At 43.4% G+C, this 23,251-nt stretch overlaps 1 protein-coding gene across 7 annotated transcripts; it reads left to right on the top strand.

The window, feature by feature from the left end:
• Nucleotides 1-3,336: 3,336 nt before the first annotated feature.
• Nucleotides 3,337-21,148, top strand: LOC138754645 (protein CutA homolog). 7 transcript variants are annotated; one of them, XM_069919198.1, is made up of 7 exons: nt 3,379-3,400; nt 6,276-6,354; nt 7,308-7,456; nt 9,838-9,897; nt 11,777-11,822; nt 20,523-20,572; nt 20,686-21,148. In XM_069919198.1, the coding sequence occupies exons 2-7, from the start codon at nt 6,280-6,282 to the stop codon at nt 20,783-20,785; spliced, it is 480 nt and encodes a 159-aa protein (XP_069775299.1). In that variant the 5' UTR covers nt 3,379-3,400; nt 6,276-6,279; the 3' UTR covers nt 20,786-21,148. The 7 variants fall into 7 exon arrangements, 6 of the variants coding, with proteins under 6 accessions (XP_069775300.1, XP_069775299.1, XP_069775295.1 ...); XM_069919194.1 differs by lacking the exon at nt 3,379-3,400 and adding an exon at nt 3,405-3,441; XM_069919196.1 differs by lacking the exon at nt 3,379-3,400 and adding an exon at nt 3,448-3,534.
• The last annotated feature ends 2,103 nt before the right edge of the window (nt 21,149-23,251 follow it).

Below are 23,251 nucleotides of genomic sequence, written 5' to 3'. Positions count from 1 at the left end.
CATTGAGTCCATACTGACCCCGAGCACAGAAAAAAGTCCTTCATCCCACTGAGTCCATACTGACCCCTAAGCAGGCAAATAGTGCCTTCGGCCTATTGAATCCATACTGACCCCTAAGCAGGAAAACCATGCCTTTGGCCCATTGAGTCCATACTGACCCCCAAACGTCCATTGACTATGATCCAACACTAATTCTATTTTATTGTCCCCATGTTCCCACACCAGATTCTATCCCTCAACTGCATTCTGTACAATGGTCAATTAACCTACTGACCCATATGGATGTGGGAGGAATCCAGAGCTCCCAGAAGGCAGGGGGTGGGGAGTGGTGGGGGGAAGGGGAGTGGGCTGTCAGAGGGAGAACCTACGTACCCCATGCAGACAGGACCAGATACCGGGATTGAACCTGGGTGAATAGGGATGTGAGGCAGTGGCTCTACCACATGCACCACCTCGTCTCCCATCATTCCCCTAAGATTACCCATTATTCACCTTGGCCTTTCTCTCTTTATGTTAAAAAAAGTTTATTTACAACATGGAGCAAAAAGGATGACATTAAACATGGGAGAAACACAAGAACTGCTGCAATCTTGAGCAACCAAAGAGGGGCTGGAGGGATTCAGCATGCCAGCTTCCATGGAGGGAAATGGACAATCAACTTTTCAGACTGTGACAGAGTTTAGAAAGGGTACCAACCCAATTCTCTCCATGGATTCTACCTGATCTGCTGAGCCTCTTTGTTAAAATGCAGCATTATCCTCCACGTTCAGGATCCACTCCAATCCGTGTGCTTCCCGTCAGTCCTGGAAGATATTCAGAGAGCTGCTGGACACTGGGTGCCCTCCCTCCAGGCACAGAAGTAAGAGAGACGGCCAGTCAGCTTGGTGCTTGGACCTGTGAATGCACACCTTGGCCATGCACAGAAAAATACCAACAGGGAGCCCAATTCACCTCCCCTCTCGCCACACAGTGCCCAAAGATCGGGAACACAGGGCTGGTCAACTAGAACCTGAGAAGCAGCCCTGTGTTCAGAGAATCACATGGGGGTCGCAACCTCTCACTTTCCATATTTTGCTCGGGCGGCTGCCTACATTTTGCTCATACTTTAATGAAGGGGTCAAGCCTGAAACGCTGGTAACGTAATCTTTATCTTTGCTATTTGACCTGCTGAGTTTCTCCAGCATTGAGTTTTTACTCCATATACACATTCCATATCACAAAAATAACAAGCAACCTGAGTGAAGGTGAGCCAGTTCAAAGATCTGTTGCTCAGGACTGCTCAATGCAATGCTCTCCACCCCGGGTCCATTTGTAACATCTCCCCCATATCCCATTCACTAAGGTGACATGAAACAAATTCAGACAACGTGAGGGGAGGTCAGCGCTGGAAATTCTACACTGCTAATAAGTGATAAGCTTACTCTGCGTCTCACTGGCAAGGAGTCAGATTTGATTGATGTTTCCGAAGGGTCCGTCCGAATCGACTGCCTGCCCCTCTTCGAAGGGAACATTTGTGTTCAGGACAGGTGTCCCTGGAGAGGGAATGTGTGGCGTCCGCTGGTTTGCTGGAGACCTTCCATAACAGGAGGGAACTGCAGGGGCTGCAGTACATCCTGAACAAGGATTATAATATTGTGTTGAACATTATATAACCATTGTAGTTATTTACATCATGCAATTTCTAAAAAAAGAAGACGGAGAGTAAAGGTCCTTGTACACAGTCCCATTACACACTCCTTAGACACAGAATAAATCATCTTTTGCACAGTCGAGTCCCATATTCCCAGGACAGGGACAATATGGGTTAGATACAGAGTAAAGCTACTTTTACATTGTTGTGCTGCCCACTCCCATGGCAGAGAAAGGATGAATTAGACACAGAGTGCAGCTGTGGTGTTGTACCTTTCTGCAAATGATCATTGAGAAAGGACAAAAATTGGTGAAATACAGAATACAGCTGTTGTTCAGTGTCCGATTGAACAGCCTTGGGCAGACAAGAGGACCTTGTTACATATTAGACTCCCCCCTTACTGCCCCAAGACACATTCTTTGAGCAGGGGCAATTCTGAAAGTTCTCTCAGAGGAGCAGACCTGTCTCCAAAATGAGACATCCCATTTCAAACCACCCAGCATGTAAATTTTCAAGTGTCAAGGTAGGTAGATTAACGACTATTGCATTTGCAGAAGATTTCATTAGGAAGCAAAGTTCATCAGCTGTGTTCAGGATTCCAATTGATATTCCGGGGTCTTGAACCGAGCACATTTGCCCAGCCTGTGTGGAGACTATCTAAGACAGCTGTTACTGTCACTCGGGCACTGTTCCAGTAAGAATGGCCATTGCAGAGAGATCCAGCAGCCTGTCACTCCAGAATGAAAAATATAATTAAGTGCGACAGAACCCCTGAGACTCTGAGGGACATTGCTGCAGCAATGATTTAACTAGACTGCTGGGGCACACATCAGCTACATGTCCCATTCAGGTAGGGTGGCAGTCGGTGATTCTGTCTAATAATTGTTGCTGTTTCCGATTCCTCCACAGGGACCAGAGACCATACTTTCCCGTTTACCCACTCCAGGATTTCCTTGTTCTTCAAACTCTCCTGGATCCTGTTAACTTCCAAAATACCTTTGTCTCTTCACAAGCCCCTGTACGCTTCAAAAAACCCCTATTGTCCTTCCCACCTCTTCCTTCTTTCCCCTCCTGTCCCTCTCTCCCCTCCTTTTATGTCCCCATCTGTTTCCATCCTCACCCTCCCTCCTCTGACATACATCCATCTGCTCTTCTCCTCTTTCCTATCCCTCTTTCCCTCCTTTCGTCATCTCCCTTATCCCTCCATTTCTCCTCTCTACTTTCCTCCTGCAATTTATCCCTGTTCTTTTGTCCGTGCATTCCTCCTATCCCTCTTACTCCTCCTGCATCCCTCTCTCCAGTCACACCTCTCCCTTGTTCAACTCACCTCTCCCTGCACCCAAGCCCCCTCCCTCCTTCACTCCCCTCTTCCTCTCTTTCTGCTCCCCTCTCCCCTCCACTTACTTCTCCCTCCTCTTTACTCATCTCTCCCCATCCCTCCCTCCTCTCCCCTCATCCCTCCGTCCCTCCACTAGCCCTTCCCTCATTCCACCCTCCTCTCCCCTCATCCTCTTACCTCCCTCATCCCTCCATCCTTTCCCCCACACCCTCCAATCTCCCTCACCCCTCCCTCCACTATCCCTCCCCTCATCCCTTCCTACCTCCATCCCTCACCCCTCCCTCCTCTCCCCCTCACCTCCACTCCCTCCAACGCCCTGTCACTCACCCGGCCTTCCCTCCGCCTTCTATCGATGATTGACGGGGACGTTCCCCGTTCGCCCCGCCTCACGTGCTGACGCCATCGCGCACGTCCGGCTGACGCAGCGGAGGGTGAGTGGAATGGCGATGGCGACGGATTTAAGCTGGTGGAGGTGGGGTTAGGGTTGGTATGAGGGGTGGCGGGGTGCGGGCGGGCGCCTCTGGAGCAGACCCTCAGCTGAGTACCCTCGATTCATTGTTTCCATGTCAGTGTCCTTGCATTATCCCAGGGCAAAGGGGGTCAATGTGGGCAAAGGGGGTCTATTAGGGCAAAGAGGGTCTATCAGGGCAAAGGGGGTCTGTGGACAAAGGGGTCTTATCAGTGCAAAGGGTCTGTCTGGGCAAAGGGGACATCTCTGTCAGGGTAAGGGAGAGTCTCTGACAGCGTTAGGCTTGGTAATTTATGGTTTGCCTGGTTGATAGATTCATGAGGAACATTTGAGAGAAAACAAACTGGTTATGAAATGGAAATCAAAGCTGCTGACAGGAAAATAACAATTTTGAAAACGCTGACAATTTGTATAGGGCTGGGTGGGGGGGGAAGAGTTCCCATAACTTTTTAAATTTTTTTAAATTTTTCACACTATGAACCATACTGACCAAACTACACACAAACATTTCCCTCTTGAATATACACAATGTCATTTTCTCCCCTTCCCCCCTGCCACCCCACCCTTCCCTCCCTCCTTAAACTTGATAGTTTAACCAACCAATTCAGATGCACACTGAGAAAGCATGTTTGTCTGAAGTTGTTAAATTCATTGCTGAGTCCTGAAGGTTGCAATGTGACCAGATGCAAAATGTCTTAGACCTTGTTGAAACAGTGAAGGAGGCTGGAGAAGAGGCCTAACCAAAGTAAGAGGTGGGAGGCAACTGGAAGCTCATAGTTGACCCTGTGGCCTGAATGCTCTGGTAAGGATAGTAGTTTGGCTAAAGGAATGGTTCATTCAGAATACTGAAAGGAAAAGGGAATATGTATCTGGTGGTGGGTTCTTGTTGAGGTGACAAGAATGCAGAGAAGGGTGTGGAAAGTGAGGGCCAGGGGAACTCTGCCCTTGATCTGTCTGGTAGGAGAGGGGTTAACAGCAAATTACAGGAAATGGAAGAGACGTGGTCAAGGGCCCCGTCTACGATGGCAAATGAGAAAACCAATTCCTCAACTGCAGAGTTGTATAAAGCAAAGTGACAGGGTGAGAGCTAATGACCTTTCATAAGCATTGGTTCTCTTCCTTTCTCCTCAGATGCTTCGTGACCTAATGAGCATGTCCAGTCCTTGCTCATTTTTCAGAATCTGGTTTATTGTCATCAACATGTGTCAAGAAATTTGTTGTTTTGCAGTAGGCATCATGTAGAACAGGGTGGAAAATTAAAATAAATTACAATGTAGGTTTCATTCAGAAATCTGATGGCACAGTACCTTGCCCATTCAGAAACCCGATGCCCATTCAGAAACCTGATGGCACAGTACCCTGCCCATTCAGAAACCCGATGCCCATTCAGAAACCTGATGGCACAGTACCCTGCCCATTCAGAAACCCGATGCCCATTCAGAAACCTGATGGCACAGTACCCTGCCCATTCAGAAACCCGATGCCCAGTCAGAAACCTGATGGCACAGTACCCTGCCCATTCAGAAACCCGATGCCCATTCAGAAACCTGATGGCACAGTACCCTGCCCATTCAGAAACCCGATGCCCAGTCAGAAACCTGATGGCACAGTACCCTGCCCATTCAGAAACCTGATGGCACAGTACCCTGCCCATTCAGAAACCCGATGCCCATTCAGAAACCTGATGGCACAGTACCCTGCCCATTCAGAAACCCGATGCCCATTCAGAAACCTGATGGCACAGTACCCTGCCCATTCAGAAACCCGATGCCCATTCAGAAACCTGATGGCACAGTACCCTGCCCATTCAGAAACCCGATGCCCATTCAGAAACCTGATGGCACAGTACCCTGCCCATTCAGAAACCCGATGCCCATTCAGAAACCTGATGGCACAGTACCCTGCCCATTCAGAAACCCGATGCCCATTCAGAAACCTGATGGCACAGTACCCTGCCCATTCAGAAACCCGATGCCCGGTCAGAAACCTGATAGCACAGTACACTGCCCATTCAGAAACCTGATGGCAAAGAGGAAATAGCTGTTTTTGTTGTGTTGAGTCTGTATCTTCAGGCTCCTGTACTTTCTTCCCAATGGAGGAGCAGTGAGAAAAGGGCATGGCCTGGGTGATGAGGGTCTCAGATGATTGAAACCACTTTCTTGAGACATCACCTTTTAAAGATGACCTGCAGTTTTCTATTTTTCAGTAACTGAAGGCAATTTTACTGCTCAACGGTTGGGTAAAATGGATTCTGGTCAGGACTGAGATGATACTCTTGTTTAGCTCTGGGTGAAATGCCAATCCTTTCAAAAGTTGCCTATGAAGCCTGTAGTTTGTACTGATAGATCATTGCCATTTTTGTGTTGAAGAAGAATGGATTTTTGAAGGTTAAGTGACAAAATAGTGAATCTAATTGAATGGCAGACCAAGCACAAGGGCTGTATATCCTTGTGCCTGATCCCATTTTCCAATCTGTAGTAAAATTAGTGGTAGTTGAATTTGTTTACTGAACAGCACAGGAATCTTTGTGACCACCTGGTATTCTGCTGGATGCTCTGGTTTCCTTCCACATCTCAAAGATGTGTGTTGCCAGGTTAATTGGCTGCTGTGTGTTTTCCCCCAATGTCCAGGGAGAATCCTAGGGGAATTGATGGGGAGAATTGAATGGGATTAGTACATGCATTGTTTAAATTGGTCAGCGTGAACCCAGTGGACGAAGTGACCTGTTCCAGATTCAATGAATCTTCAGCCTATTAGCGTCTTACAGCCTACTTACTGGGTGTTAGCCTCAAATGCACAATCCCATTTCCAATCATGTTTCTATGGTGTCCACACAGGGGAATGCGAGTCTTCAGCTCGGCTCTGTGCAGTCTGATGCTGGCCTTGAAACACAGCCCCCTCAAAGCCACTGTCTTTGTAAGTTCACGATTTTGTTTGCAATTTGCTGAGTTCATCTCTTGTCTAAACTGAGTCAAAAATCAAATCCAGGTTCTGGTCAAGGTGCCTGTCTGCCACTGTGGGTGAGAGGATCAACTGTCAATGAACAGAGTACATAGAGAAGGTGCTCTACCTGTAGAGGCAATGAACACAAGACAATCCCCATTCGGGAGTTTGAGTGCAGATGGTAGAAGTAAAAAGAGGTGAGGGAGAGCTGATTTCACATTTATTGTCAAAGTACATACATGACATCACATACAACTCTGAGATTCTTTCTCGTGACGGCCAGGCAGAATTACCACTTATTGATAGGGCAAAAAATACTACCCAACGTACACAGCTAGTGTATGTAATGAAATATAAAATCTCTTGGTACTTTCTGATTGTCTCCACATCGGCCGAGAAGAAAGTCCAGCTGACAGGGGTGGGCTTGGAAAGCAGAGAGGGTGAGCATATTCTTTAACATCTTTTCCTGTTTTCTGAAGATGAACAGGTCTTTATAGTGGGAAGGAGGAGTTGGGAGAGCCTGCTACTGATCGGGAACACAGGAAAGTATACTGCAATTTATGTGATCACAACAAATGCTGAGTACCTTGTAATCTATGGAGACAATATGGGAATCAAAGAAGTCAATTTATTTTTCTCAGAAGGTCTTACAAATGTAATAAAACTTCGATAACCTGTTAAGCTCGAGACATTGGTGCCAGGCAAGCAGATTTTGCAGGCCTTTCGATGTACATTCTTTGCACTCACAGATGCTGTTCAATGAGTTCCTCCAGCATTTTGCTTGTTTCTCCAGATTCACTTGTGTCTCCAGTGTTAAACAGCGCACTGGAAAGGCCTTCATCTCCCTATATCCAACCTCTTGCATGTTTTCTTGGTGGGGATACCCCACAAGGTCTATCTGCCATTGGCTTTCTTGTCTTTTCTAGGTTCTGGTTTTGACCCTGTTGATGTTGTCTCGTCTGAGAAGTGTGGGATTACGACTGTTTTCCATGGAGACTACTTCCTACGTGTCCAGCACGCACTCTGTTGCCTTTGTAACCTGCCCCAACATGGACGTAGCCAAGCAAATTGCCCGGTGAGATGAGCTCTTTACCTGCATGTTTGTTTATTGGTCTCCAATTCACTGGGCATTATTATGGAAAGAGGCCACTCAACAATGTGCTCGTACCATCTTTTTTTGTTGAGTAACCAAATAATCTCACTTTCTTGCAACTTTCCCATGACCCTGGAGAGAAATATTCCTCTTTCCAATACTCGATGCACTCTTGAAAGTTCACATTGAACCCCCTTTCACTGCATTACCTGATAAATAAACTGGTGCACCCTTATTCTGGCTCTATAGGTTGTCATAGCTGAACCTCCAGAGCCAGTTCGATTAAGTGTCCGGTGAGCCGTTACAGTATTAAAATAACCTTGAATCAAATCTGGAATGTGCACTTTAATTACATGTGAATTGTTTGATGACAAATTTAAAACTGTGGAGGACAGGGGCAAATAAAGGAAAAGAGTGTCTTTGTCCCAAACATTATGGGGGGCAGTGTATATAATACTTAGGAAGTAGGAGGAAATTGGAACATCTGATGTAAATCGACACTCTTTCAGGGAAAACATTCATTCTCCACACAGTCAGCACTGGAGATCGGGATTGAACCCAATGTGGCAGGAGCTCAGTGCCACACCACTGTGCCACCTGCTTGATCATTACCTGGAGCTCTGTTGAGGCAGGGAACTTAGAAAATGCAACTCTGAAGATGTAATGCTCTTTGGTCAGGACAGCGACCTGATTTGAAATATTGTGCTGCACAATACCTGTAACTTTTTGAATGAAGGTGTCTTCTCTTGTGTAGGCAGAATGATCATTACACCTCCATAAACTCAGTTCTCACATTACTCACACATCTGCTCTGGCACCCTCCGCCCCCCCCATGCGCAACAGGGAAAGGATTCCACCCTCCATGTTCAATGTATCTTCCTCTGCAATTTCCGCCTACTATGTGATCCCACTGCAAGCACATATTCCCCTCTTCTCCGCCTTCCACAGGGACTGCTCCCTTAGGACTCTCTCATTCACTCCTCCATCCCCATCAATTGTCCCCTTGGCACCTACCACTGTGACCACAGGAGATGTTCCATCTATACCACACCTCTCTCACCACCATTCAAGACCCCGAACAATCTTTCCAAGTGAAGCAACATTTCACTTGTGAATCTGCAGGGTTTATCGACTGAATCTGGTGCTCCCACTGTATTCTCCTCTACGTCGGAGAGACTGGATACAAACTAGGAGATCGCTTTATTGATCACCTCGGCTCTGTCTGCCACAATAGACTGGATCTCCCAGTAGTCACCCATTTCAATTCTCCATCCCATTCCCTTGCTGACGTGTCTGTCCATTGTCTTGTGCACGGCCAGACTGAGACCACCCGTAAAAGAGCAACAACACCTCATCTTCCATCTGGACACCCTCCAATCAGATGGCATTAACATTGACTTCTCCAGTTTCCATTAACCCCCCCACCTTCCTTGTCATCTTTCCTCCAGCTATGTCTCTCTTCCCTTTTCTTTCTGTCTTCTTTCACAGAGCCAAAATCAATTCTCACCTCTCCTCATATCCAATGAACACCTGTTGTCGGTCTGCACTCCTCCCCCAGCCAGTCTTCAGTCTTTATTCTGACACCTTCCTGTTCTTTGCTTAAACCTTGAAGAAGGGCTCAGGCCTGAAACGTCAGTAATATATTTTTTATTTCTTGTGGATGCTGTGAGATCCAGCATTTCAGTTTTTAATTATTACACAAGCTTGGAACCATAACAGAATGAGCACAATACACAAAAATAGAAGAATTTGGGAGCAGGAGTATTAAACTCACCATTCAATATGATCATTGCTGCTCTGCCCCAGGCTTCAACTACCCTCTGTCAGATCCCCAGAGCTACTATTTCCTGATTTTTAAAAACTTGACCTACTTTTAAAGACCTCTGATTGACCCAACCTCCATGACATTGTGGGATAGAGAATTACCATGCACTTCATTTTTCAGTGGTTGTCCTCTCTAGCTTGACCTGCAGAGATATGGACAAAAAGGACTGCAGAGGTCAGAGTCAGATATGCCATGCTAATTCCATTTTCTATTGTCATAATCTCACCAACACTCAGGTGACATTGACACACCAAAGGCAATTAACACATAACCTGCATGTCCTTGGGATGAGGGAGGAGGCCTTCGTGACCATGGAGAATGTGCAGGGAGAGATACAAACTGTGATTTATCTGTCTGGATGTGCGCCCTTGTTGGACTCGTGCACTGAAAGAACAGATCTTTCTGTCAGGGGTGGCCTGTCAGTGATGTGTGGCATCACAATCCTGATTCAAATTGAGCTCTGTCAAGTGAAACAAGCAACTCCTGCTATGTGAAACACAGTTGACAGTAAGTTTCATGTTGTGTTTAAATCCTCCAGGAACGCTGTGGAGAAGAACCTGGCCGCCTGTGTGAACATTGTGCCACAGATAACATCCGTGTACGTGAGTCTTTTTGCGAGAATATTTACAACATGCAAACACGTGGTTGCTTGCATTCCTCAGATGAAATGTATCATTATAGAATTATGGAACTGTACACAACCAAAACAGACCTTTTGGCCCTTCTCCTCCATGATGAACGCTCTATCCTATTTACATGCAACAGGCCCATATACCCTTCCTGTCTTAAGTACCTGTGTAAAGGCCTTTTAAGTATTGTAATTAAATCTGTCTCTATCACCTCCTCTGGCAGCTCATTCCAGATAATCACCAATCTCTCTGAGGAAAAACTTGTAAATTTCTCCCCTTTCATCTCAAACCTGTGCCCTCTAGTTCTAGGTTCCCCTGTCCTGGAAAGAGTCATCCTAACTGTCTGACCCATCAATGCCTCTCATAATTTTATAAACCTGTATAAGGTCATCCCGTAACCTCCTACATTGCAGTGAAAATAAAGCTAGTATGTCCAAACTTTCATAAGCTAACCCTCCATTCCAGGCAATATCCTGGTTCATCTCTTCAGCGCTCTTTCACATGCTACCACAACCTTCTCTGTGATGTGGCCACCAGCACTGTACACAATACTCAAAGTATGTTCACCCAACTTCCAGTTTGCCCTTCAACTCCGCTAATATAATTTTTAATGTGACTCATGTACCACAAACAAAAATAACCAGCCAATCTGCTTTGACGAAAGTGGTCTTCAGACAAAGCATTGGTCACAGCTCTAGAAGTTCTTTTCGAATTCTGAATTATTATCCTGGAATCCTTCCTATTTATTTACTGTATGTGGGTAATCCAAGACTAATTTATTGCCCCTATCAATGTAGGGTAAAACATCTGAGGCACTTAGTTATATCGTAACAAAAGAGGTCATGAGCTGCCTTCTTAAACCACAAGGAATGTGATGCTCTCCTGTAGGAGGTCAGGTTCCAACAGCATGATGTACTGTTGATGAAGGAGTGACTGATGTAATGGGTTAAAACTTGGAAGAAGGCTCTGAGGTGTTGACATTCCCATACTGTTGTTACCTTCTGGATAGAAATCAAAGTATTGAGTGCAAGAGTTGGGATATTATGGTAAAGTTGTGCAAGACATTGGGGAGGCCAAATGTGGAGGATTGTGTGCAGGTTTGATTACCTAACTGCAGGAAAGATATCAATAAGAATGAAAGAGTACAGAGAAGATTTACTAGCATATTGCCTGGACTTCAGGAACTGAGTTGCAGGGAAACCTAGGTTAGGACTTTATTCCCTGGAGCATTGAAGAAGGAGGGAAGATTTGATAGGTATGGATAAATGAAATTAGGCTTTTTCCACTGAGGGTATGTGAGGTACAAACCAGAGGACATGGGTTAATGGTGAAAGGGGAATAGTTTAAGGGGAACCTTCACGCAGAGAGTGGTGGGAGTGTGGAATAAGCTGGTGAATGTGGGGTCAATTTTGACATTGAAAAAGCATTTGGACAGGTACATTGATGGGAGGGGTATGGAGAGCTACAGACTGTTGCAGGTCAGTAGGATGAGGCAGAATAATAGTTTGGCATGGACTAGAAGGGCCAAAGGGCCTGTTTTCTGGGCTACAATGTTCTATGGAGGTGTTGGGAGCTACACCTTCAACTGTGAGTGAAGATGCCATCTCCATATCATGTCTAATCTTTGATTAGCCCATGTTATCCTTTGTTTGGTCCTCAAATGGGAGAGGTGGAAGGGAAGGTTATCACTTACCTTTCAGGCTTTATTGTTAAACAGTTGAGAGGATCCAGTTGTTTTGATGCACTCTCGCGCCCACTGATGTACGAAGGATCATCACTTTCCGGGCAAGCACCTTACTGGCATGCGTGTAGATGCTCTATGTTCATTTCCTTATTTTAACCCTGCAGATACAAATGGAAAGGAAACATTGAAGAGGACAGTGAAGTTTTACTTGTGAGTTTTCAGATTACAGCATATATTTAGGACACTCAGAATGTGTCCATTCACATTTATATTGTACAATGCCTGGCTAAAATGTCCTTGGGGTTTAGTTGCATCTATGCAATGGTGAAGGGGAAATTAAAGGTTGATTACCTGAACAATGAAGATTTGGCTTCCTGAATGCTTTTGGGTGTATTTTATGGATTTTGGGCTAATGATCATGAAAATCATCTTAAAATTTTCCTATCACGTACAGTTTTTTAGGTATCACCAATTTTTGTGATTTCCTGTCATATTTTGTCTAATTCAAGCATGCAAAACCATTAAGTGTAACGTGCCATTGAAAATTAATTTTCTGCATTTGCACTTGGACTTCTTCCCTGCTGATCTTGATGCAGTCGGTGACGAACATGGTGAAAGGTTTTACCAGGACGCTGCGACCATGGAAAAGCAGTATCAGGGCAACTGAAATCCATCAATGCTGGCTGACTACTGCGAGAGGCATCAGATGCTGAGTACAAATGAAAATCAGCAGCAAAACATTTTTAGGTCAGTTGAACTAACACAATGTGTCAGCCTTACATGATTAAACATGCTCAATTCAATGAAAGCTAATGTTTCTTCAAATTATCTTTATGTTCAGCTTGAAATTGTCTATCAGAATCCCTTTTTTTTTCAGTAAGCAAACCGTCTTGAAAACATTTGTTGTCCAGGGGAACTTTAGAAAATGGGGGTACAGTGATGAGGTTAGATTGAATACTGTGGCACGATCCACTGGTCTTATTATCCAATTATGATGTTGTGTTGTGAACTTGCAAAACTCCCTACCACATAAAGTCGTTAAGGCTGGTTCATTAGATATATTTGAAAGGGAATTGGATGTGATTGTTGTGGTCAAAAGAATCAGGGGATAAAGAGGGAACGGGATACTGAGGTCACATGATCATGTTGAATGGTTCATGCAAGCATATATTCTGAAGAAATTTGTAAAACCAGCATTGATTAAAAAACAGGACATTTGGTAATTATGGTTCATTTCCAATAGTCCCATATCTAACAAATGTGGGAATTTGGCTCAGTTGGTTCTCTTCCACAATGTGCTCTCCTCCCTCTGGCTGGGGACTGCTTGCTGACCATTCTTTCAGCTTACCAGGTCATTGGAGAAGAAATGATCCTATTGTGTAGTTCTGTACTTCAATAAAAAAGTGATTTGCAGTATTGTCAGGATCCAAAGTCCTGGTACGCCAGATCACACTGGACAATTCTTTTTTCAAAAGGTTCGCTTCCTGAAAAGAAAATTCTGATAGTCAACTTCAAGCTGAACACAAAGATAATTTCAGATTTGCTGAATCACGTAGAAGTTGGAGAAACATTAAATTAACTTTTATTGAATTGAGCATGTTTAATCACATAACAATGCTGACACATTGCGTTAGTTCAACTGATCTAAAAATGTTTAGCTGCTGATTTTCATTTGTACTCAACATCTGATGCCTCTCAGATCAGTGTCTAACAATAGTCGGCCAGCACTGATGGATTTCATTTGCCCTGATACCACTTTTCCATGGTTGTAATGTCCTGGTGAAACCTTTCACCATGCTTGTCACTGACGGTACTGAGATCAGCAGGAAAGAAGTCCAAGTGCGAATGCAGAGAATGAATTTTCAAAGACATGTAACACTTCATGGCTTTGTATGTTTGAAGTAGAATTAAAATATGACAGGAAATCACAAAATAGGTTGTATGTAAAACAAAAGATACGCAATAGGAAAGTTTTAAGTTGATTCTCATGATCAGCAGCCCAAAATCCATAAAAACACCCAAAAGTGTACAGAAGCAAAATCTTTGTTGTCCAGTGTTATTGGAGTTTCATTACATTGTTTGATTGTGGAAATTTTCTGTGCAAAAACCAACTGCTATTTTTCCTACACTATAACCATGATTGCAATTCTGATTGTAAAAAGGCTGAGATAGATATGGCGAGGTTGGGATTGACGTTATACAAATGTACTATTTTATATTTCATAGTGAATGGTGAACAAAAGAGAGGGTGGATGCTGGAAAACAGGAGCAAACCAAAAATTGCCAAGGAACTCAGTGGATCAGGGAATGCAAAAACATATCGGGTCAAAACATCAATTGCCTTTTGCCTTCAACGGTTGCTGCCTGACCTGCAGATTTTTCTCGAGTTTCCAGCTTTCTGACCATCCCTCCGTCTAACTCTAGCCAGCAAGTGAATGCATGCATCTTTAATTTAGCTCAGAATCCCCAGTCAAGGTAATTCCCTTAGACCTGCTCTGTTAATGTTTGCCTTGTGCGCAGAGACCTGAAAGGAGGATGCACCTGCATCCAAACCCAACCACCTGATCCAAGCCAAAACTGTAATGCAATCGTCATTTCTGCCAGATGCTATTTTTACCATTCTTGTCAGTGGGCTCACGGATATTCTCAGCTGCGCTGACAGGTGACCTACTTAAATTTGTTTCAAGGGGATTTTTATTGCAAACAGTTTAAAATTGAACGCACCATTTGAAAGTCTTTTCCCGCAGAGTAATAAAAACATAAGAAAAATGAGCAGGAGTAGGCCATTTGGCCCATCAAGCACTGCCATTCAATAATGCCTAATAAATTATCCAGAACTGATGTTTCATCTCATTATGCCATCTATTAAAGCATTGTAGGATGTGGCAAGTATATGGGTTTGGGTTAATGCACAAGAAAGAAGGAAAGACATGCAGACCTTGGGGTGTTCCAAAGTCATTTACATGAATGTACTTTTTAAGTTTAATTTGGAAACATGCATTGACGTTATCGTGTAGCCAATGCCCAGAAGCAGCAGTGCGATGCTGACCAGATCATTTGTTTACCCTGATGATGAACAGATGCTCATGTGGATACATGGAAATTGGGAGCAGAAGTCGAACACATGACCCCTCAAGCCTGTCTTACCATTTCGTAAGATCTGCCTGTAACCTAAACTCTGCATTCCCACTGACCCCCTCCAGAATTAGAATTAGATTCAGGTTCATTGACATGAACATGTCATGAAATTTGTTGTTTTTGTGGCAGCAGTATTGTGTAGAACAAGGTGCTAAATTGCTATAAATTACAATGCTGTAAATACAAGATTTAAAAAAAAAACTAGTGACAGTTCTCAAATCTGATGGTGGAGGGAAATAAACTGTTTTTGTAATGGTTGTGTGTGTGTCGTCAGGCTTCAGGGATATGGGGAAAAGGCAGGTGGGTGGAGTTGAGTCAATGATCAGGTCACCCATGATTTTATTGAATGGTGGAGCAAGCTCAATGGGCCAGATGGCCAACACCTGCTCCATTTCTTATGTTCCTGATCATAGCAGTGAGAAGAGGGCATGGCCTGGGTGGTGGGGTCCTTGAAAATAGAGGCTACTTTCTGAAGATACTGCCTCTCGTAGATGTCCTTGATCGAGTGAAGACATCCCCCTAATGGTGCTGGCCGAGTTCACAACCCTCTGTAGCCTGTTCCTGTCCTGTGCATTGGCACCTCCCTACCAGAATGCTCTCTCCAGTGTACCTGTAGAAATTTGCAAGAGTCTTTATTGACATACCAAATACTCTTAAACTCCTAATGAAATAGAGCCATTGATGAGCCTTCTTCGTGATTGCATTGATATGATGGTCCCAAGATAGTTTATTTTTTAAACTTTATTTATTCGTACAAAAAACAAATAATATATGACATATGCAGCAGTTAAACATAAACATGAACATTATTTTATATATAGAAAAATAAGAAAAAAAAAGAAAAGAAAAGGACCCCCCACCTTAAGCCAATTCTCCTAAGGAGAGCCATAAAAAAAGAAAAAAGGAAGAATATTAAAGAAAAAGTTAAATATACATATTGAAATCTAGTCAATATAAATTGAAATGTAAATGTTCCGAGTATAACAGCCACTTATTAATAAAAAAATTATAATTATCATGCAAAACATATGTAATTTTTTCCATTATTAAACAATATTTCATCTCATTATGCCATCTATTAATAACAATCATATTTGTATCTTTCCACGTACAAGCAATACATTTTTTCGCTACGGATAAAGCTAAATATACAAAAGCAAGCTGGAACTTATCTAATCCCAAACCTTTCAGAGGTTGCAAACTACCCAATAAAAATACTGTTGGATCTAAAACTATTTTAATCTTATACAGATATTCTAAAAATGATTGAATTTTCTTCCAAAAAGATTGGAAATGTATACATGACCAAACAGCATGAAAAAAAGTTCCAACCGTATCACCACATCTAAAACACAAATCTGATTCATTGATACCATATTTTTTTAATTTTTCAGGTGTCAAATATAATTGATGTAAAAAATTGTAATTAACATGCATTTATCAATCTAGTTACACTATCATAACAAATATCTAACCAGTCATCTTCAGAAAAAATAAAACCAATATCCACTTCCTATTTAATTTTAGATCTATCCCAACCCTTTTTATCCTTACCATCCTGTCATATTTGATACATAGATGAAATATAACCCTTCTCTGATACCTTCATAAGTCTCAAATTTAGTCATTTTAGGTAAAAATCATATCTCTACCAAACATACATGTTACCAAAGATCGAATTTTATAATAAAGAAATAAAGAGTTCTTATCAATACCAAAATCTTCCCTCATCTGATTAAAAGATAAAAACTTACCCTCTTTAAAACAATCTCCAAAATTTTTCACATCTTTAAATCTCCAATGCAATAAACTTTGATTATGTATTGAAAAAGAAATAAAACGGAGTCAAAGCCAATAATTTATCCCTAGAGCCTATCATTTTATTTTTCGTTATCCATAACTTCATTAAATGTTTTAGAATAGGCACATTATATTGTTGTAACAAATTTATATTCCACCTAAACAAAAATTGATGCATTTCAAATTCAGAAATACTTGCCATCTCAATTTTAGCCCAACTAGGAGGCCGTACCTAATCCATCAATGACCTAATAAATTTAAGTTGGGCTGCTTCATAATAATTTTGAAAATTTGGTAAATTTTGCCCCTAACTCATATTTCCAAGTTAATTTATTCAAAGCTACTCTCGAAAATATACCCCTCCATAAAAACTCCCTAACCATTTTATTCAAATCTCGAAAAAAAATTTTATCAAGTAAATACGGAATAGATTGAAACAAATATTGTATACGCAGAAAGATATTCATCTTAATTGTATTTATCCTTCCCATTAAATTAATAGGTAAATCTTTCCATTTAATCAAATCAGTTTTAATTTTTTTCATTAACGGAGCATAATTTAATTTATATAAAGATTGATAATTAACACTCAAAATTATACCCAGATATTTAATTCGATCAGTCCACTTCAAATTAATAATATTCGTATAAACTGAATAATCTTCAGTTACCAGTAATATTTCACTTTTTTCCCAATTAACTTTATATCCAGAAAGACATCCATATTGCATTAAACATTCCTTCAAATGCAAAAGTGACTGAGCTGGGTTTATTAAATACACCAATACATCATCAGCAAATAAATTAATTTTATACTCCTCGTCTAAAACTTTCATACCTTGTATCTGTGTATTTTGTCTTATCAACTGTGCTAAAGGTTCAATCACTAACGCAAACAAAGCTGGTGATAAAGGACAACCTTGACGAGTTGATCGAGTTAACTTAAAAGATTCCTAAATCAAACCATTCGTCAATACTCTTGCTACCGGTTTACCATATAGAGCCCTAATCCAACCAATAAAAGAAGGACCAAACTTAAATTTCTCCAAAACTTTAAACAAAAAATTCCATTCAACTCTGTCAAATGCTTTTTCTGCATCTAAGAATATCACCATCGGGTGATCTAAAGATTGTCGAAATCTATTAATCAAACTAATCACGCGCCAAATGTTATCTGAAGCATATCTTTTCTTTATAAAACCTGTTTGATCAATATGAATCAACTTTGGTAAAAATTTAGCCAATCTATTCGCTAAAATTAACAACGAAATTGGTCTATATGAAGATACTTTCAAAGGATCTCACTTTTTTAGGAATTACTGTAATTAAAGCACTAGAACAAGACTCAGGTAATAGTCCCAGGATAGTATTCAGAGATGTTGACATCCAGGAATTTGAAGTTGCTGCTGACCCCTCGATGAGGATTGGTTTGTGGCCTCCTGAAATCCACAATCAGTTCCTTTGCTAAGGTTGAGCGCAAGGTTGTTGTGACACCACTCAACCAGGTGATCTATCTCACTCCTGTGCACACTTCCTCATTGCTGCACGTGATTCTACTGACGACTGTGGTGTCATTGACAAATTTGTACTGTAGATAGCAGTTGAATTGAGCCTAGCTCCACAGTCATGGGTGTAGAGAGGGAAAAGCGAGAGTAAACGTCTCCTTATCAAGAATATCTCTTCCTCACCTTAAAAAAAATACTTGGTCCCTGCTTCTATCACCATTTAAGAGTAAAAAATTCTGCCTTATCCTTATGTAAAATGAGTGACCTCTATTTTTTAAACAGTGACCACTAGTTCTAGATTCTCCCAAAAAACAACCTTTCTGGATTGATCCTCTGGAGATCCTGTTTTGATCAAATTGTTCCTCATTCCCTGAGTGATCAAAAGCCCTTCCTTTTCTCATGAGGACAGCTCTCCCACTTCATACCAGTCTGTTAAACACAAGGAAAACCTTCCTTCTCTTTAAAATGGTGGCCATGCCCCAGACTGCTAATGAGCAGATAGACAGGACTGATCCGATCCTGCCTCAGTACGATTGTGGCAGTGCCAGCCACAATTTTGGGATGAAGCGTTGGGAGAGGGCCTGACGTCCTGACCTCGGTGAGTGTGTTACAATAATGCATGCCTTGCAAAAGGATGTCTTTGGCCGTAAGGTATCTCAAAGCATTGGCTGTGTCCTGAAGTGAATAAACTTCTGTTTGTGGTGAGCACTTGCGCTTTATTCCCCCTCAGTTGCATTGAAATAAAACCAGAAATGCTGCAAACACTCAGCAGGTCAGGCCAGAACATGAGGCTATAGAAACAGTTAATGTTTCAGCTCTCATGCTCTTGGATAGAGCTGGGAAAGAAGTTGCAGAGAAAGTAGGGGATAGATGTGGAGGTCAAAGGGAATATCTCTGATAGGGTGAGACTGCATGATTTTGGCCTTTAGAATCAGAGGATACTTGTGTGCTCATCGTGGCCTGTAGGTCCTTGAGTCAGAGTTAAGGCCTTTGGCTCAATTCGTCCATGCTGACCGACCTGATCTAGTCCTACTTGACCCAAATGCCTTTCACATTCTCAACAATCCAGACTAAACTAAACAAAAAAAATAGAAAAACGGAGCCAAAACTCACAGATTGGATGCCATGGCCGCTTCTCTCCATTTGCCCGATTTCAGAATGACACATGGGCCATTCAGCCCATTGCCTACCATGGCCCACAGAGCAGTCCTGCTTCCCCACTAATTTTCCCAGTAAGCACTTGTCCTTGAATTCCCATCACAATTAATTAACCGACCATCCGGCACTTCCTTGCCACATGAGGAGGTTGAGAAAACCTGTGGCGAGAGGTAGAATGTGCAAACTCCCTCAGACAGCACCGTAGGGATGAAGTGGAACACGAGAATCTTCAGATGCCATGATTGTAATGAAAGCACAGAAATGCTGGAGGAACAGCTGGTCTCGCAGCATCACAGAGTTGAAGCTAGGGTTGTCAGGGATCAGATCAACCAGCTGACTTTTAATCAGGAAGGGAAGGAAAAGAACTTCACAGCAGAACTTTAATAATTCACTATCCATTCATTCAGCTCCCACACTCCTTTCCCATTTACTCACCGGGACTCCAGTTCCTTCATTTCCTTCCCACTCACTGGGGCCCTGGTTCTTCCCACCCACTCACCGGAACTCCAGTTCCTGCACTTCCTTCCCACTCAGTGGGGCCCTGGTTCCCAGACTCCCTTCCAACCCCACTCACCGGGACTCCAGTTCCTGCTCTTCCTTCCCACTCACTGGGGTCCTGGTTCCCACACTCCTTTCCCACCCAGTCACCGGGACTCCAGTTCCTGCACTTCCTTCCCACTCTCTGGGGTCCTGGTTCCCACACTCCTTTCCCACCCACTCACCGGGACTCCAGTTCCTGCACTTCCTTCCCACTCACTGGGGCCCTGGTTCCCACACTCCCTTCCCACCCCCTCACCGGGACTCCAGTTCCTGCACTTCTTTCCCACTCATTGGGGCCCTGGTTCCCACACTCCCTTCCCACCCCCTCACCGGGACTCCAGTTCCTGCACTTTCTTCCCACTCACTGGGGCCCTGGTTCCCACACTCCCTTCCCACCCCCTCACCGGGACTCCAGTTCCTGCACTTCTTTCCCACTCATTGGGGCCCTGGTTCCCACACTCCCTTCCCACCCCCTCACCGGGACTCCAGTTCCTGCACTTTCTTCCCACTCACTGGGGCCCTGGTTCCCACACTCCCTTCCCACCCCCTCACCGGGACTCCAGTTCCTGCACTTCCTTCCCACTCACTGGGGCCCTGATTCCCACACTCCCTTCCCACCCACTCACCGGGACTCCAGTTCCTGCACTTCCTTCCCACTCACTGGTTCCTCGGTTCTCACACACCCTTCCCTTTTAGTGGGACTTTGGTTCCCAATATGTGCTACATGTGTCTCTTCATAATTATTCTTTTGTTTTTGTCTTTTAAACAGATGATTAAAACACGAACCACCAAAGTTGACGATTTATCAAGTTATGTACGGTGAGTGAAGAAGCATTATGAATTACCAAAACTATCGCGGGAGGGGAGGGATAAATGGTTGTGTTCGCCTGCAAAGGTAGTAATCGTTCTCTCCTTTATTGCCCTCACGGTAGGTTAGTTCACCCGTATGAAGTGGCAGAGGTCATCAGCCTGCCCATCGACCAGGGAAACCCACCTTACATGAAATGGCTGAGTGAGGCGGTGCCAGAATAAGCCCCAGTCTGAGAGAGGGAGGGAGGAGCTGTCCAAGTGCAATACTTGCGCTCGAGTTACAGGAGGCTGCATCTGGGGTTGTCTCCTCCTCGCTTTCCCCCAGCATCCGTCTTCCAAAGGCTTCTGTGCTTCTCGTTTTTTCTCCATGCAAGACTGTCCCCAACCCCAGAGGAACACCCTTCTGCTGTGCATTGGTGAACACTCAGATGTCAGTCAGAGGAGTGGAGGATGTGACAGCGATTCAGCAGTGCTATAGAGTTAGCTATTCAAACGTTGATGCTCCCTCCTTAGCGAGCACAGGAGCCTCCCTACGCTGTGGATGTTCCTCTTCCAATCTCTGAATAAAAACATATTGTTTACGGACATGTTATAGTATCAGTTTCTTTGCCGTATCCCTTGTAAGCAGTGGCTTCACTAGGGTTGGTGTCACACCACCCCCCCACCCAACAAAATTGGACTTCCTCCTGTACCAGACCATACAGAATCCTTAGTAATTTTTTTTGCAATTATGTTCTCGTAAATCACAATTCCCGTACATCATTGACAGTGATAGGAACAAGATAAACAACTCCCAAAATTAAAACGACAGTAGCATACGCAGCAACAAAAATAACAGCGCTTGCTTGTGGTGGTGCGGGCTGGCAAAACCTCCTGATTCGAAGCATCATTGTAATTGAATTACAATGAGACCCCTCTGACCTGAGCGCATTAGAAGGTTCAAAAGTAAATGAGCATTGAGTTTTAGCCTCGGAGGCCTATTGATAAATGTAAGCTGGGCTTACAAAAGATGTTTTTATTGTTCTAATGAAGGGATATTTTTATTAAAAATACATTTCTGCTGCAACATTGCATCCTAGACAGTCATTTTGGTGCGCCCCCTCTGATGATGTCACCCAGTGGGGTCCGCACCCCATAGTGACGCCAGTGCTTGTAAGCGGCTCCACTGATCATTGAGGAAACGCCAAAAAAATCTCCCATCCTGTTGTTCATAAGTCCTGACAGTTCAGGATCTGGCTCGCTCATTCGTCCGGAATGGCAGCCAGGGGTTCAGACCCCAAGTAAGGTGTGCAACCAGAACCCGGATGCAGGGTATGGCCAGGGATGGGGCCTGGAACATCGGGGGTCAGAAACATAGGGTTTGTGGCTGGGATCAGGATCTGGAGTAAAACCTTCCCCCTGATGTGTCCCCTAAACTTCCCTCCCTTCACTTTGTACAGATGCCTCTGGTGTTTGCTACTCCCACCCTGGGTAAAAGGCCTTGGCTGTCCACCTTTACAATGCCTCTCATAATCTTGTAAACCTCTCCTCAGTTCTTCTCTTTAAACTCAGTGAGTTCACTTGTAAATTTATCATCCTATTGTGCAATTAAAAAAAATGTTTGAACATTAATAGGAATAACTTCCAATAATCTGGAAAATTATAGGTGTTTAATTGTATGTCAGTCCCAAGGTTCAGCAGCCCTATTGTGGCAAGTTGTAGGGGAAATTCTTTGCCATCCTCTACATTATTTATTTATTATGACCTAGACCCAATGTAGTCCAGCTCTCATGGGAACAATCCCATTGCCCCTCTCTTTCCCTAAACCCCTGCAATTTATTATTTTGGTGTAGGGGTAATTCTATGGAAGGAAGCTGGAGCAGGCACAGAAAATCCACCTGTCCACACAGCACTGAAGGTTGGGATTGAGCTTGCATTGCTGGAGCTGTCTGAACGAGCAATGAGAACTGATGTACTGTAAAAGTCCTAAAGTCGGGACTGCTCGAGGATTGGGATGGTCTGGATTTTCCAGATTCTCGGGAGAATTTAAGGACAATAAATAGGTATATTTTTATAGTTTATTAACAAAACATTTTTTCACATCAAATACAAAGCACAAAAAAAAATGCTCTTTCTTACATTTCTGTAACTTTCGCACGCAAAAGCGAAAGAGTTTTCAAGAAGTCAGATTCTTGAGTGGTCTGGATTTCAGCCGAGTTTTTGAGAAGTCCAGATTCTTGAGTGGTCTGGATTTCTAGCATCCAAATCTTTGAACTTTTATTGTAGTCAAGATACCAGTCTGCTTCTCCAAGCTGGTGTCCAGCCATTCAGCATCTGTCTTCCCAACTGGTTCTGAGGTCTATTGCTACCAAACTGGCACCAACTGTGCGTCTGAGCCTCACAAGAGCACGTCGGGTGAATTTTTTTCCCAACTTGTGACGTCATGTTTGCTGCTGATAAAAAGTTTGAGTAACTGAACCGTTCGGATAACTGATTTTTGGATAATCGGAAAAGTACTGTATAATCACAAAGGACAGCTGGATCCTTCAGCCTGCCCCACGCTTGCAGTCTCATTGAATTGTCTATTGATGTGTACCACAATACAGTGAATAGCTTTCTTTTGTGTCTTATCCAGGCAAGTCAACCATACTTGGGTGAAGCAGGTGGTGCAATAATAAAACCAAAGCGCAGGATAGAGGGTTACAATAA

The sequence above is a fragment of the Narcine bancroftii genome, chromosome 2 (assembly GCF_036971445.1).
Source record: "Narcine bancroftii isolate sNarBan1 chromosome 2, sNarBan1.hap1, whole genome shotgun sequence".
Lineage (NCBI taxonomy): Eukaryota > Metazoa > Chordata > Chondrichthyes > Torpediniformes > Narcinidae > Narcine > Narcine bancroftii.
Note: the sequence above shows the minus strand (reverse complement) of the source record. Positions and strands in the feature narration are given on the sequence as shown.